This window comes from Stylophora pistillata, chromosome 14, assembly GCF_964205215.1.
Source record: "Stylophora pistillata chromosome 14, jaStyPist1.2, whole genome shotgun sequence".
NCBI classification, from domain to species: domain Eukaryota; kingdom Metazoa; phylum Cnidaria; class Anthozoa; order Scleractinia; family Pocilloporidae; genus Stylophora; species Stylophora pistillata.
This window is the reverse complement of record NC_142532.1, coordinates 11,511,761-11,528,264: the sequence shown is the minus strand read 5'-3', so window position 1 is coordinate 11,528,264 and position 16,504 is coordinate 11,511,761. Positions and strand designations below refer to the sequence as shown.

The window sequence follows — 16,504 nt, the reverse complement described above, 5'->3', positions numbered from 1 at the left end:
ATTTTTACATAATTATATGTACTAAATTCAAGACGTGGGAATGATAAAGGTGATAAAATATGGAAATATGTAAACGGTAGGCGTAAAATAGAAGTGATAAAATTGCAAAGGAGACAATACGAATAAATTAATATGAGAGTTGACGAAAATAAAACTATAATTTGTACGAAGATACCGTAAATTATTATAAAAATAGCTTTGTGCGGATTGAGTCTAACTGTTTGTTCAAGCTTGGCTTAATTTCTTTTATATATTTTTATAATAATTTACGGTATCTTCGTATAATTTATAGTTTTACTTTCGTCAACTCTCATATTAATTTATTCGTATTGTCTCCTTTGCAATTTTATCACTTCTATTTTACGCCTACCGTTTACATATTTCCATATTTTATCGCCTTTATCATTCCCACGTCTTGAGTTTAGTACATATATGTAAAAATTTTCCTTTTCATCAGCTTGAAAATGACCTCAGCGAGGTCGAAACGTCGTTCAAAATTATTATCACTAATTTTTATCTTGAAAAGCTGTTCTAAAAAATTACTTATCAAAATATTTCAATAGTGCTAAATTACTTCTGTGCTCTGATGCCCAGTTAAGGCTAAAGAAGGACTATTGACTTTGGTTTTTAATTACTCTACTGAGCCTATAGCTTCTACCTCTAAACCACTTAGCTGTTTCTTAGCTTGAGCAAAGTAAATCGCTGAGGCGGCAAATTTGAATATTTTTAAGAATAGACTGGGAAGTCACCTCGTAGATTTTGCTATTTAACGTTAAGTTCTTATTTTTGATGTATTATATATATAGTTGTATCTAAATTAATGTCGTAATCTATTTTATTATCAGGAGATAAACTAGAAAGGGATAACCTCTTTTATCTCCTTTTCACTTTTTATTGATTGGGAATAAACATTAATTATTATTATTATTATTATTATTATTATTATTATTATTATTTGAGTAAGTGCCAAGTATTGCATAAGATCTTGTGCCCGTGTAAGGTCATTTAGCCTTCTGATCGATAGGATATCTTTTTTAATTCGGTGTAAAACTTTTAGTCATGGCAGTTAAAGCGCACTGGGAGCGGAGATTTACTCAGAGGTTGAGGTTAGTTGAGACCAATATTCAGAGCCCGGGAGTCACTTCAAGGTATCTCGCATAACATTTCGTTTTCAAAAGGCTCCCATATAATCACCTCAGAAAGTCGGACTAGAGCGATGAAAAACTCCATGTTATTATTTATGATATGTAGCCCGCTTGAACTCGTGATAGGCGACACGCAAATTACCTCTTTAAGGGTTACATGCACGAAATCAAATCGTTGACGACTAATGGAGAGACACCAAAAGTTCACTTTCGTGCTTTCAACTAACAAACTTTCTTTCGATTCTTTCAGTAGTTTTAAACTAACGACACAGCAAAGGGAAACTAGAAATACTCATTGCATGTTACATTTTGGAATTGTTCCCCTAAGTCAATGTAGTAATCCTATGCTTACCTAAACCACTAACTTTGATGAAAACCAGGTAAAGCAACTATGAACCTTACAGCTGATAACGGACGACAATATTTAAGACCCTTGGTTACAAAGGTCTTGAATGATAGCTGAGATCGCAAGCACTAACGCAGCTGTGTCCGCGACTGACCCAAGACTATAGATGTACCTTTTACAGTAATAATGTAAAGGTGCAAGTTCTACAAAATTAAAAAATTCTCTTGCATAAGCGTGAGAGGTTTCAAAGAGTCGAAACAGTTTGAAATTTGGGTAATAGATTTTTAACACGATTATGTAATAATTATAAGTTTTGAAAACTTTTGGTGATTGTATTAACACAGAGAGACATGAGAAAAGAGAACGGCAGCTTTTTAAAAGAAATTGAAAGTTGAGTTTGTCGTAGCCATCATGCGTCTCTTGTATGAAAATTGTGCATGAGGTTGGCCATAACCACGCCTAAAGGTAGACAGTTTGCGACTTTTTTAGATCGGGTTGATAATTGATATGTTCTCAAATATGAAGACAATACAACAATACATAGAACCTTCGAAGAGGCTATTAACCTATTAACCTATTAACCTAGGGTTAAGCTACTCGGAAGCATACCTAGGGATTTAATCAGCTTGGTAAAAGATATGTTGTTCCTGGATTAATTTCTACAGAAACCGTTTACCCAGTTTCAACTTGGAAAGAAATGAAAGTGTTTTTGATCACACTTTTCGAATTGTTGGTAACTTTCTTTTCAACTAGCGCAGAAATGCGGTTAGAATAACCAAAAGTCTCCGTTTGCAGATATTTACACTGAATTACAATATTCACAATAGAGGTATCCATTTTCATTTTCTTTCATTGTTCTTTGGTTTCTATAGGTTTTAGTTAAAAATTGTTGCAGTTCAAGGTTTTGAAAGTTTTTTGCTTTTGACATAGGCGTACGAGACAGCACGGTGGGCTGGGTTCAAGTCTCTTTTCACAAAAATGTAGGAGTTCTATTGAAAAAGAAGAGAGGAACTGCAAACGAGTCAAGAAACCTCTATATAACACATCTTTACGCAATGTTAACGTTTTACACGTGAGACATCAATCGCACATAAAATGTTCATTCCTTATTCCCCCTCTCTCAACTAAGAGAAAAGGAATCCTCAGAGTTTTTATGTTATTATTTCACTATATAGTTGATAACGTTTTCATATCTTTCTGTTAAATACGGCCATATTTCGAACATCAGTCAACCCCCCCCGCCCACTCCTCCCTCACTGAACCAGATGTTCATTAATCATTACATATTCGTCATTCTTTTTCCAGTCGATATCTCTTGGTTATGTAAAGTCCCAGCTCCTACACATGTCGCTAGCGTCACGTAGTATTATTACTATTTTTAGACCTGACATCCGGAGCACTGAATGATCCAAGCGGAGTGGATTAACTGGTCTGTCGCTCTCAGTAATAGCGATTGTCGGACTTCAGAGTAAAGTGCACGATCGATGAGTAACCAGTTATAACGGATACATTAAAGAGTGATTAGCAGTTAAGTGTTTTTTCCGGGCTGTTCTAAGTCTTCCATTTAAAAATGTTCTTTTTTTCACCAGAAATTCTCCCCCCGCTGAATTCGCTAAGTTTAACTCTCGCTCTTGCTTTTGGAATCACATTCAATTTTTCTTTACCCAAACACTGTCAAAGCCTTTGCTCTTGAACACTGTAGCTATCCGAAAACAATGCACGGAGCGGTAGATTCTAAAGCAACTGCAACATACAACTAAAATCGTTTTTCCCTGGTAGTTCCATTTCTTTGTTCGCCAGCAGAAATCCTAGGACAGAAATTTCTTGTTCACAAAATGACAACCCTCTTTGCCGCAATAACGATTCTTGCATTTTTAAAATTATGGTGATTACTGCGCGAAATGTAGCTCTCTCTTCTCTTGAAATTGCATAGAGAGAAAATCTGAAAGGGTTTAGGTCTCACAAAGAAAACGGTTTCCAGGCGCGCCTTTTTTGCTACGCACAGAACACGCAACGCCACGTTCGCGTGCCCCTAAAAATGGCACAGACTGGATACTTTAAACGTGTCTGAATTAATCTTATAATAAAGTAGGACTTTTGGTCTCCATCCCTGATTAAAGCTCCTAAAATAAAACTTCCCTCAGGAGTACTCATCGACGATGAGAGTCCTTTTATGTGATTGAAACAAATGTTAAATCACCTATTTTGGTGTCGTGGTAACTGATACCCTTTGAGATCTCACAGCTGGCAGGTGATTATTTGCATCTCGTTAAGATTTGTTTCCATTCACAGTGGGCAGTGGATTCACTTGATTGTATTTTGAGGGTCTAGAAAAAAGAAAAAGCGAAATTTCATAATACTGCTATTTCCGGAATTTTCGTTAACAATGAAGACAGATCACGCTGATTCCAAACACAAAGTAGCTTTCAAAACAACTTTAATTTGCACGCGCTATTGCAAAGTATTGCACATCAGTTATCTTTGAGACTTAAAACACAATATAGTTTTCATACCTACAAAGTTTAATTTTATCGAGTAATGTAATCATCATTGGCTAATTTTTGGCCTTTGCGTAATGCGCGAAGAACCCCGGTCAGCTGGGTAAAACAAAGAAATGTTTGTCATATCTCAGTGACAATATATAAAATTTTCTCAAATTGGAGCTCTGAACTAATTAGATAGTGAAGTGCAATTCAACACTTTAGATCCCTTTCGATGTCGAAAGGTGTTGATTCCAGACAGAGCTCGTCGATGAACAAATTTTTTTCGTCACAGTACCTTTCAGTCTGCGTGTAAATTAGTTGCTACGATTAAGGGATTAGGGCACTTCTAAGTTACACTCAATTAAAGCTGTCAAGGACTCTCATAGAGATATTTTACAACCTGTGGTTAAACCTCACCGATTATTACTGCCTTCTGTCTCTAATTCACCAACAGGCGCGTGGAAAGGCTATGAGAAGTCCTAAGAGCCTCAAACTGATTTAAAGTTCGACAACTGTGCGTTCATGAGAATACAAATGGCCTCCACATCTTTGGTTACCAGCGGCGGTGCTACAAACATGACGAAAACAGCTTTTACGGTGAAAGCAGCAGGAGATAATGGAGAAACATCCTCCCTGAGTCCATTTGCACTCGGCTTATTTCTCGAGGCAGGCATTTTGGCAGTTGCTCTTGGAAATCTCTTGGTGCTGCTGTCGTTAAAATTTCAGAAACAGTGGGTCATAACAGATATTCTCCTTCTGTCCCTTTCAGCAGCAGATTTCACTGGAGGAGCTGTCCCCCTGCAAATTGTAGTTTTCATGAACTATTTTGCCCAGCGGAGGTGGACTCCTTTTCTTTGTGGCTTTTACATCCTGTTGGTAAATGCACTTCGCTTTGCCTCGGCTGGGACGGTCACATTGATAGCTGTCGAGCGGGCCTTTATGATTTTGTCTCCATTCAAATATCACACGACAATTACAACTTCGCGAACGAAGAAACTTGTCATGTTCACTTGGTTGAATGCAGTGACGTTTGCCTCTTTGCCGTTCCTAGGAGTTGGAAAGTCGGGTTATGAAGATGGCAAATGCTTTTATCATTTAACTGATTTGGGAAAAGCTTACGCTATCCTTATTGTATCTGCATCCTTCGTATTACTGGCATTAGTGTTAGCATGTTATTTTGCGATAAAATCATCAAGTACACAGTTTATTAAGCGACAAACAGTTATGGACACAAAAAACAAAAGTGCCGGGACAAACATGTCCCGCGGGTCAGTTTCCGAGGATCACGGTCAAGAGCAAGTGAAAAAAAGACGAAAGAGTAGTACTCACGGAGTGAGGGAGATTCAAAGACTGTCACTTATGATGGCCCTCGTTGTTTTTCTTTATTACATTAGTTGGCTGCCAATTTTGGTAAGTATTTCGTCCAAGGGCAAAAAGTTGAAATTGGAAATACAAATTCTACCTAGCGAAGTCGGCTATCGAGACTTAGCCATCAGTGTTTGCAACAAAGCATTTCGGCTAAGATATCCCATCGTAAACAATAAAACATCCGGCTATTTTGATTCGGTAAAATTCGTGATTCTGTTTCGTCTTTTTTCCCCGGGGAGGGTACTCCCTTATAAGGGCTTAATGGGGACGTGCGGCCAGCCAGGGTATGTTTTTCGAGATTTTTGTCTCAAACAGGGTATCTTTTCTTGGAAGATAAGCAGAAAAATTTTTACAAGCTCTAATTTTAATTAAAATTGAATTCCGTTGATTTTGACATTGATACCAGGCACATTAAATGTCTTAAACGGGGTATCAAAAATCGGAATTCTGTCTTAAACAGGGTTGGAAAATCAGCGATATTTGTCTTAAACAGGGTCAGGGTATGAGGGGCCGCGCCGCACCTCCCCACCAAGGAATATATCGAGTACCCCCCGGGGTTTTTTCCTGCTTTAGGGGAAACTGATGGTTTCCATAAACAAAGTATGCATGCAGCTGAGCGAATATAATTTGCAATCAACTATTGAGCCTGTATGCAAAAGGATACAAAGCGCGACTGTTTTACGACATGAAACTTCAATCTTGAATCAAACAATATAATTGCACAATAGAGAACGAAAAACCGCTCATATAACGCAATAGAAGCTTCCAAACCGAGTCAGTTGTTTCGTTTATTTATGATGAGTCCACCACAGGTTCACTGACAAGTCAGAAAGAAAGGCACCACTAACAACTGCAATGATCTCTCTCTTGGATTTTTTGTATGGTGAGAACCTTCACAGAGTTCAAATTTCTCAGACACCCTCTATCTTAGATTAAGCTGTTAGTCTAAGAAACAAAACGATCTTCAGTACACTGGTATCTTTTGCCATTCATTAGATTTCACTTTATAAATCGGTTGACATAAAAAAAAAAACTCCCAGATTTCATAAAGATTAGGATTTACCCCCATTTCGTTCCATACCCAGTGTCACTTGAAGACACACTTCTGTGCAGTGATGCTCGTGATGGTCAACAGAAGTCGGAATTGAAACTGAAAATCATGATGTTGTCGGGAAGAAAACATTAATGTTTAAACATTATTTTCAGATCAGCAATATTGTTACCCTGATAACAGGCCGCCAATCAAGTAAAACTGTTGTTCTTCTCACGGGAATGGTCTCTCTGATATACGCTCTGGCAAACCCGATCATCTACGGCAAAATGAGTTGCCGGTACAGATGGGCTTATAGACGATTGTTTGAATCTCTTTTTCTTTGTGAGACTTGTAGGCAGAGATCAAGATCCTGGAGCATATCATTCTCAAGGAGAAGTAAGTACATTTCTTATTTAACTCATTGAAGACAAATCATCTCTGGCTTTCTGTAGAATTTTTGACCGTTACAACGAAAGTTACGTTTGTACTTCGTTTTTATTTCTGTGTTGGTCTTGCCCAGTGGCAACCTCTCAGATGAGTGTGTGAGAGCTTGTACTCAACTATCCGTCTTGTATGAACATAGGATAATTCAAGATGAGCTGCTATCATAGATTACAAGAATAAACTTACCATGCCATAAGAAATCCTTAAATAGATCTCGAAAGATGGTATATTTTGATCTCGGTCGGAGAAGAGAGAAATAGTTGTCATTTATTTGTTCAGTGCGAGCGCGGGACACGTAAGAAAAATCCGAGTCCTTTCGATGATTTTTTTACATTGACTTTGCATTTCGCTCAGCCCCAATGTTCGCTCGGCCACTTACAATGTTCATAGCAGTGACAAGCGTCTTCTTGTGCATACGAAAAGGATGGAAAACGTCGAAAGTGTCGCGTATGTAAACAAAATGGTTTTTCTTTTCTTCCCTTCATTTGTTCTCTGCACGTTGACAAACGACAAATTTTTCTATGATATCTCCAGGCACACGTTCGCGCACCTTGTCTTTACAACAAATCTCCAGTGACCACAAGCTCAACAGAAATATTACCAAAGAAGAGGGGCCTGGGTACCCAAAAAGGGCGCATGGACGACATCACGACACTGCTGGACATAGAAACGAGGGGTTACAATGCCAGGATGGCTTTGCAGAAGGCGTGGTACTGGGATTTGGCGATGATGGAAACAGTTCTTCTCAAAATGAATTTATGAGCAGAGACACGAACAGCTCTTACTTATCAAATGAGTTTTTATCATAAGATAAAAGGTTTGCTCGAGAACGTTTCCAAATACATTACATGTATATTTATAATCACTACTCATCAACTATTTTAAAAAATTTACTGTAACTAAATGAACTTTAGCGGACGAAGAAACGACTCACTTGTCTGGCGAATTTACAAGAAGAGGGAGGAACAATTCGCACTTGTCAAATGAGGTTTTACTATAAAGTTAAGGACGAATCCCTAGATTATACATCTTTTTACTTAAATTTGCAATCTTTATATCAATTAATCTAAAATCGACGAATGCTAAATGGACTTTAGTAGAGACACAAAAAGGACACGCTAATTCGGAGGACTAAGCAAAGTGACCTCTACCGCAACAGCTAAGTATGGGAGGATTGATCTTATTAAACGATCGATACATTAAAGAAAAACCCGACCGATCAAGCAATTAGTTCCGTTTATTTAATAACAGCACCGGAAGATTAAAGATGAAACTAGCACTTAAATCATCTTAAAAATATTATTTGTTCCTATTTATAATAAGTTTTTAAACAGGGTCAATGAGGCGGAGAAATTTGGTTAAACTTATACCAAGCCAAGTATTTCCATATTTTAGACACACCAGAATCGGACCTAAATAAGAGCATGACAAGTTGAAGGATCGCAAAATTCTATATGCATCCTTTTAATGATTTTTCACTTTGATGGAATAAAGTTCATCTGAAGAAGTTAACTTCAACGCTAACTCAATTTATAGCAGCGGAGTGTCCTTTGTTTAAATATACGAAAATCGTTTGGCCTTTGGAACTTTCCATTATTCTTGTCGGAGACAACGATAAAACAAGGTCAAGTAAATTTGGGAATCAAAATTCTAAGTTATTATTTTCTTCCCAGAATTAATCGCGCCGCACGATTGAGTAACTGGAAATTGGTTCAAGCTCTTCAAGACATGGAAACAAAAAAGAAAACTTTGCGCCGGTGTGGAAATACGATTTGATTTTTTTTTTGAGGAAAGAGTTTCTCTCTAAACCCTTCAACCCTGTTTACCTCATCTCCAGCTATTTTGACATTATTTGTTTCATTGCTGCCTAACTTATTCGCCTGTCTTAGGCGCTGTAAACATTTATCCTCGCAATTGTCTTGCCGAATAGCTACCTGTCCTCCTGCGATAGCGGGTCACGCTGAGATCCCTGGACGATCCTCAGCATCCATGTCAGTGACCGTTATTTTTCCAGTTTGCCAAATTAGGAGATTATAATGATCTGACCATCTATCAGTTGCTAAGCCTGTTTTACGAGGCCTAATTACTTGTTCGTTTTGTAACGAAAAAAAAAAAAAAAACCCATAACTTCTCATTTTCTGTTTTTAATTTCATCCCAAGAAAAAATCTAGGGCGCAATTTTATTTTGGCTAAAGTCGTGATCTGTTGATAGCAACAAGAGCGTCTCGGTGGCACCATAAAAAAATGGTTAATCGTAATTCACGAGACACTCTGTGAAAATTGAGTAGGATAAGTTTAACCTGTTTACTGATTTCACCGAAAAGTGGGCGTTAACTATATGAGGGATGTCTGAGGGGGAGAGGGGGGTGTTGTAATTTTAATATATCATCATTAACTTGTGTCAAGGTTACATTAATTTGACTCGGCATCTAGGTAGTTACAATCAAAGGAGAATTTTTCAGTGCGATAATACATCCGCTGTTTGGGTAATCTAGAAAGCTTTGAATCTAATCTTCTGCTCTTGTCAACAACGTGTTAATGAAATGTACCTGAAACGTAACAACGCTTCTTGCAATTCATTCTTGATTTCTCGATGTCATGCTACGTTCATTTACAAAAATTTCCGTTCGGGCGAGTCTTAAAAGGAGGTGATAATTCAACTAAACACATTCGGTGCTAACTAAGCAAAACGGTACGAAAGAGATAGGGGAGGAGAAAATTCATCCCAAATAATGCAGAAATGAATCAGATTCATTTGACTGGAAGAGGGAACATGCGGTATAGCCGACTTACATCTGTCAATTGGAGTTTGTTCGACCACCCAGCTTCAGTGCAGACAAACCTTCATATTGTGTCAGGTATATCCTAACTGTTTTGGAGAGAACTGCCTTGTAATGGACAATCAACCGCAGATCTGGAAGCCGTCATTCAACGATGTCATCCATCAAAAACTATGCTTGCATCATCCCGGTCGATGCTAGGCTGCCCCACCTATCAAATCCAGGTCACACAGCCTTTTTTTTTTATCCACCAAAGAATTTCAACAATAAAATTATGTTCCTTGGTACATTTCAATGGGGGAAACTATTCTGTTTGTGGCAAAACTAAAAACTTCACAAATAAACTATTTAGGCAATCGCAAAGTGCATTATAACTAAGTGTCAGAAAATCCTGTAGGAGTATCATCATCATTAATGTTATCACCCTTATAATTTTCATTACTACAAGAGAGGATGAACTTGCATTGTAATTTTAATCAGCATTTCCACCCTTGCTGTTTTGAATTTGTATAGTCATTCATTACCTTCGTACTTTAGCAAGAGAATTCTTTTAAGCTGAATTGTCTCGCTAGCTTCTTGGATGACTGGGTTTTGATGAACAAGAGTCTGTGTAAATTTTGATCTGATTACGTACGCTCTACATGAAAGGAACCTTTCATATCTTTGTCGATTATAAGGTTGGTATATTTCTTGATTGGATAATCTGTCTGTCGTAAACGTTGGATCATACAAAGCTGCAGTATGTCATGCGGCTGGTCAATGGAGACCTCCGACTCCATTGGATGACACTACCAGTAGACAAACACTCTACAGATATGGAGGCGACTGTAGATTTCCAGTTTTTTGCCCACTGCAGTTTACTTATTTTCCCTCTCTTACTTTCATTTTTGGCTTTTGTGGATGAAGTTTTAGATATTTAGCCTTGTAAGTTTATGGGCTTAAATTTTCACATTTGCCTGGGTTATTATTATTATAGAACTTTACGGTTTGTTGGTTTTGAGAAAAGTTCATTACGTTTTTTTTTTTCTTTTTATCTTTTCATTGGTTTTTAGTAAATATCTTAACCCATTTTCCGGTTTCTAAAAGGTCGCAGTACGGTCTAGTAGGTCGTTCAAGTAATGTTTCCTTCAATAAGATGAGGAGTACAATTTATGTGTCACCAACTTCTCCGAAGTCGGACCGCGTTTTTTAAGGGTTGATAGCTAAGATTGGACTTGAACAAAAGGTTGTGCCACCGTCTTTTCGTGTTGAGATGATTAACTGAAAAATAAAGAGACAAGAAATCTGATTACAGTAAAATTGAGTTCACTTCAAAGGAGGGTACGATTGAATCAGACTAAAAAAGATATTACTTTTAATTGTAAAGGGTTACAGACTAACCTTGGTTCCAAGTTTCACAAGATTTGATTGATTACTCAGAAAAAAAAAAATGAAAGAAAACATTTACCCTTACTAATGAGCATAGCCTTCTTTGATGTTAATCAAATTTTAAAACCATTTCCTGTTAGAAGTGCAAAGTCCACAAATATTCAGACAAAAAAAGTCATTGAGAGAAGCCTCACCCAATACAATATCATATATTCTGAGAACCGGGTTTCGAAATAAACGCGCAGAAAAACCTTATATGTCGAGCCGTTAAAGAGACCCAAGACCTAACAATGCTTTTGAGTTAAACAGGTCGCATTAGAGTTAAACTTATCCTAAAACAAACGGTAAACTAAAAACTAAAAGAAGAGATTTGAGATATCATTGAAATTGATTCAAATCGGCTGGGCAGGCTCCTTTTCAAAGATCTTTCCCCACCCCCCATTCTTTCGTCCCATTTTAATTTTCAGGGCTGGCTAACCTTGTCACATATTTCTGACAGTCATCTCCTGAACGGGCCAACCATCCAGCCCAGGAAAATAAACTCTAGGGGCACTCAAAACAAGTTGCACCATTCATTGATTAATTTATATAAAATAATAGTCAATTGAAGCAGTCTAGATATCTCGTGTGGTCTTTTTGAGATGAGAGCTATTAAACCGGCGATGGCTAGGAGATTGAATTTAATGAGAGAAAGATTGTCCAACCATCTTTTAGGAAGTAGGAGTTTTTAAACAGTGCAGAGGGCTGCCATAGCAAATCTGATATTTGTTTTCAACTAGAAGGGAACATTTTGTCACTTCGGACAAATTAAAAGAGGTAAAGTTTAATTTGTACCTAACCTGGAGTCTAACCTTGATCCGAAGTTTCACAAGATTTAATGGTGGAATGAGTAATAATAATAATAAAAAAAAAAACATTTACACTGACGTATTTATCCCTAATTAAATTTTAAAACCATTTCCTGAATAAAACCAGCACTGATCTATTCCAGTTTAAGATAAGTGCAAAGTTCGAAAACATACAGACAAATAAAACAATTATGATTTGAAAGCAATTTGAGCCCACGCATGTAGTATTGTCTGTCCAAGAAACTGGGCATTAAAATCAAGGCAGAAAAAAAAGTTTCGCTTCTCTTCAAGTTTAGTAAGAACTGGAGAGCTACAGATGGTAACACTTTGCCTCAATAACATTGATTCATTTAAAAGCGGTCGTTTAAATGCGTCGAGTTCACATGCCCTATCAGATTGTAACCAGCCTCAGTACGTGCGAGAACATAAGCATGTGCTATTTTTAACATTTTATAAAAGAAAATAGGGAGGAGAGAACAGAAGTCTCTTCAAAACAGAAATAGATCAGCCTTTCCGATACGATGAAAGAACCACGCCAATATTCCCACGTACAGATTCTTAAAGGTTTTCTTAAAGGCCAGAGCTAATGATAAGATTTGAAAGTAGGAATTTCTGTTGAGTTGCCAGTCAAAAACTTCGCATAGGCAACTGCGCCAAGCTTTCTATTTATGTCAGGAACGCTTCAAGTAATGCAAGCGCAGCACGGAACGACAAAAGAATATAATGGAGGTGAATTTTCTCGTGATGAAATGAACTCTATCATTTGAAGTATATTTACTGACGTGTTACTGTTTACAGGCAATGAGCTTGTATGAAATTTCTGTGACTGATAGATGCAACAAAATGTCGCTTTAAGATTTGAGGTTTTCCTGAGAGGTGACTACCCTTGCAGAGGAAGGAAAAACGAGTTTCATCTAAGGGAAGAGTCTTTGATCGCTTAGATGTTACTTATATCTGCTTAGCTCAGATACGTAACCTAGGGAATATTTGCTATATATGCCATAAGCAGAGAACATGGAAATATGCAGAGTAAATGTCACATAAAATCAGTGTTCACTACCATAGGATTTTCTGTGATTTCTAACGAACAGCATACTTTGTATCGGTCGGGCCTCGGCGATTGGGAAAGAAGGGAAGAAGGCCATCTTCCTCGTGTTTAGTTAAGGAAATATTGGCGTAACCAAGAGTTTCGTTCTTTGCCTACGTTTTGTCTGGTGTTTACTACAATGAGTCGAGAATACTTGCTAAGTTTTCAACATGCACTTCAAGTTTTTGTGGAATTTTTGACATTTTTAGCGCCTTCTATCAAAGGTGCAAAATAAAGAAATGCCCCACTCCTGAAGGCTTTAAGTTAAGTGTGCAGCGTCAAACGGATTCACTCGAATGAAATGGCAGCTGTTATAAACAATTGCGAACAAGGATTTTCTTAGCGTTTTCAAGCGTTTGGAATCCAGTCAAGAAAAACCGTTTTTCTTATACGAGGCCTTTTTTTTGCTCCTAGAAAGCAAACAACGCATCTACCTTCAACTTACCTTGTAAATGATTTGGATGTTACAGTAAGTCAATCTCCTCTGCCACTTCAGACCCAAGACGCCGAAGATATTGAAACTACCTCGTTCTTAATTTGTTGTTGCAACTGTGTTCAAGTTCAATAAAATGTTACAAATATTTTTTAGAAATAGTCGTGCGGAGTTCCATTAAAACAATGGGACTATTCTGAGGTTAGGCCGTAATCAGTTTAGTGTAATCATGTTGGTGCTTTTGGTGAATGTCCCGGCTAAGTGATGATAGATTTCTCCAAGATTTGTTCCGAATCATGCGACTGATCATGAAAGTTTTGGGCACGTTTCAGATTAATCACTACTAACCCATATACAGATTTTAAGAGTAATTAATAACTAGTAGAATGAGAATAAATGCGATAAATCACTGAGAAAAATATTTTCACAGCATTAATTGATCAACTAATCCCAAGGGAGCCATTTTTAATATCTCGGGTATTTACTTCCAGTTCAGCCATAAATCAAGCACGCACAGCTGTTGAGCCAGCAAATGCTAGTTCAGCAATCACATTTCATAGAGATCTAAGTTCCTCGAATGAAATTGGACATATGTACCTTAGCAGGAAATATTTGGAGGATTGCATATTTAGCGCCGTGTCCTGGAGCCGTAGCAAATTCAGTATAAAGACCGTTTTGGACACTCCCAAGATCTGATTGTCAGTTCTCCCCTCCACACATCTCCTTGTAAATGAGTCATAGGAACATGGTGTCAGATCAAGACAAGAACCTCTACCTGATAAATTTGAGCATTCTCATAAACTATTTGCTGGATGACGTATGGATATCATAGGGATAAGTTACATGTTCTAATCTAATTCGGATTCGTGCGCATAGGTGATGAACAAAACACTGACCCTCAGTCCATGGACTACCACAGTGGACTACCTAAAAGGACTGCCCTAAAGGGGACTAACCTTAAAAAATCTGATTTCAGATCGGATTTCTATTGAAAGCACTGCTATGTCCATACTTATATTATTATTATTATTATTATTATTAAATTATTATTATTATATCGTGCTAGTGCCTCCTTCAATTTCTTCAGTCCTCAATTCCTCAAAACGAGGATGCCTTTCGACGTCAAATACTTTTTGACGTCATCTGTTATGTATTGTTGAACAGATCTACACGCTCGGTAACATGGAACCCACATGTACTTGTTAAAACGACTGAATATTATCTCTGATTTCTCGCCTCATTTCAACTTGACTTCAAGCCATGTTTCAAAGAAAGGACTTTATGATCTCCTAAGTTTTGAGATGTTTGATGTGGCTGACGAAAACAAAAGACTTAAAGAGCTGGTCCATTTTAAGGTAGCCCATTTGGCTAGTCCATTAGAGTAGTCCACTTCCTCGAGTTAAGGTAAAATCAGCCAACAAACCCAGTAGCTCATTTGATCGGAGCTCATCCCAGTTTCCTAAGCATGGAACGATTACCAGAATTGCTAACCCCACTCTCCCGCAATCGAATATTCATGAATCGCGCACCACTCCTCATCATCTTGTTTAATGTTCTCGACAGTTTTCTGGTACTTACTTACACTCCTTAGTGAGGGGAAGCAGGGCCACAGTTACTTGTCCTCATCAAGAACACAACCGGCAACTATGACAACAAAACGTCTCCTACCAAGTGATCATCTTAAAACGAATCGTTGTAGAAGGTTTATTTTGCTTGTGTAATGGATAAATGGAAGAAGTTACTTTGCCGTGGGGGGAATGCAACTACTGATGGTATAATCTCGAGGTTAGCACGGTGACCAAGCACAAGAAGATGAACTTCCATTAACGTTCATTAGCGTTCTATTTATCGTGTAGAAATCGATGCGAAATCTAAAATTGTGTATTTCATGGCCGTTTGAAAAACAAACCAAGAGCGACTAGACACACAGACAAGGAATAAAGCACTTTTGGAGCCAAGTGTAAGGACTTCTGGCATAACCACACCTATTCCGACCAAAATTTATGCACATAGCTACCCTTGATGTTAAGAGAAATCTAAAACCTGATGAAAAAATAAAGACTGTCTCAGTCTTTATTTTTTCAGGTAGTAAATTTATGTTTGCATCGGAAGGAACGATGTATGAAAAAGTTTAATAGACGTAGCGAATCTCTATTCTTCCGTGATTAGAGGCGTTGCAGCTTTCATGCTGCATGCTGCATGCTGCAGCCTCTACGGTGGCTGACCAAACAAAACAATGGCTATACAGAAGGACAGAAGTTGAAGACTGACTATAGAACGTAATAAAAGTGTGTAATGGGTCATTCAGGTTAAATTGATCCCCTCCACGAATCTCCAAAGCGAAACGCTAAGGCAAAGGAAAATTTTTCGAAAATGAAAAAGTGATTGCGTTTGTCTGAATTTATGCTTTTATACGGATCGATTGACGTCATGCTACAAACATAAAAAAGTCCGCTGGTCTCCTTTCTCGCAGGCTCATCACGAGTTGATCGACTTAAGAGAGTCTCCTAAGGGAAGTTGTTTTGGAAGATCTCAAACATAAATCAGTTAGTGGGCGGCGGAGTAAAGAACTACTTTACTTTCAACGATGAACCAACACTGGAACTGAGGGGAGTAAAATCTCCGAAAATATCGAGAAATGACAACGCGTTACTCAACTGTCTCTGGTGGCTCGGATGAGCAAGTACATCTCATGAACGATGAAGAGTATGAGAGTCCGGATCCGCAGTCTTCTCGTCTAAATCGGAAGAGTTTGGTGATTTTTTTTGGAATCACTGTGGTAGCAGTAGCGTTAGTCATCGGAACAGTCATGGTGTCTTTATATTCTGGTAAGCGATAGTTATAGACAGAGAATCTTTGAGTTAGGATGCGAAATTCAGCGCTTTTAGGAAATGTTTTGCATTACCTAACGATAGTCCCGCGCTAATTGCATCGCTTAGAAGATCGGAGCCAGGTGTTCGTCCAGAAATTTGCAATTGTGTAACTTCAAATTTCGCTTGTTATTCCAACCATGATTTGATAATGGCGTATTCTGTTTCTTTTCCTTAACTCTAAAGCACCGGAGGCATTTTATTTCGTCTTGATCTTTGTTTTGTAAGTTGATCTTTTCACGCGCTCTCTTGTCATCGAAATACAGGGAAGAGTCTCTTCTCGTCGATTGTCTTCGTCG

At 37.9% G+C, this 16,504-nt stretch overlaps 2 protein-coding genes and 1 long non-coding RNA gene across 6 annotated transcripts in view; 2 read left to right on the top strand and 1 right to left on the bottom strand.

Annotated features, from left to right (window-relative positions):
• Window positions 1-4,123: 4,123 nt before the first annotated feature.
• LOC148716551 (uncharacterized) lies at window positions 4,124-15,810 on the bottom strand. The gene is made up of 2 exons (XR_015995495.1): window positions 13,348-15,810; window positions 4,124-5,021 (listed from the first exon to the last, which is right to left on the bottom strand). It is a non-coding gene; the product is annotated as an uncharacterized LOC148716551 (long non-coding RNA).
• Window positions 4,497-8,348, top strand: LOC111334376 (beta-2 adrenergic receptor). Of its 2 annotated transcripts, none has more exons than XM_088745494.1 (3): window positions 4,497-5,384; window positions 6,549-6,771; window positions 7,354-8,348. In XM_088745494.1, exons 1-3 carry the CDS (start codon window positions 4,497-4,499, stop codon window positions 7,626-7,628), a joined length of 1,386 nt encoding a protein of 461 aa, XP_088601620.1. In that variant the 3' UTR covers window positions 7,629-8,348. The 2 variants fall into 2 exon arrangements, with proteins under 2 accessions (XP_088601620.1, XP_088601621.1); XM_088745495.1 differs by lacking the exon at window positions 7,354-8,348 and adding an exon at window positions 7,174-7,307.
• A 10-nt stretch (window positions 15,811-15,820) lies between the features above and the next one.
• The window catches only part of LOC111334397 (prolyl endopeptidase FAP), a 38,867-nt gene continuing 38,183 nt past the window's right edge, over window positions 15,821-16,504 (top strand). For all 3 annotated transcript variants that reach the window (XM_022940117.2, XM_088745490.1, XM_088745491.1), the window contains exon 1: window positions 15,821-16,163. In XM_022940117.2, the coding sequence (XP_022795852.2) occupies window positions 15,974-16,163 (190 nt within the window). In that variant the 5' untranslated portion in view covers window positions 15,821-15,973. The remainder of the gene's footprint in view (window positions 16,164-16,504) is intronic.

Coding starts and splice junctions, on each gene's coding strand:
- LOC111334376 (XM_088745494.1), top strand. CDS start 4,497: ATGAGAATACAAATGGCCTCCACATCTTTGGTTACCAGCGGCGGTGCT. Junction 5,385..6,548: donor TTAGTTGGCTGCCAATTTTG/GTAAGTATTTCG, acceptor CATTATTTTCAG/ATCAGCAATATTGTTACCCT. Junction 6,772..7,353: donor CATATCATTCTCAAGGAGAA/GTAAGTACATTT, acceptor TGATATCTCCAG/GCACACGTTCGCGCACCTTG.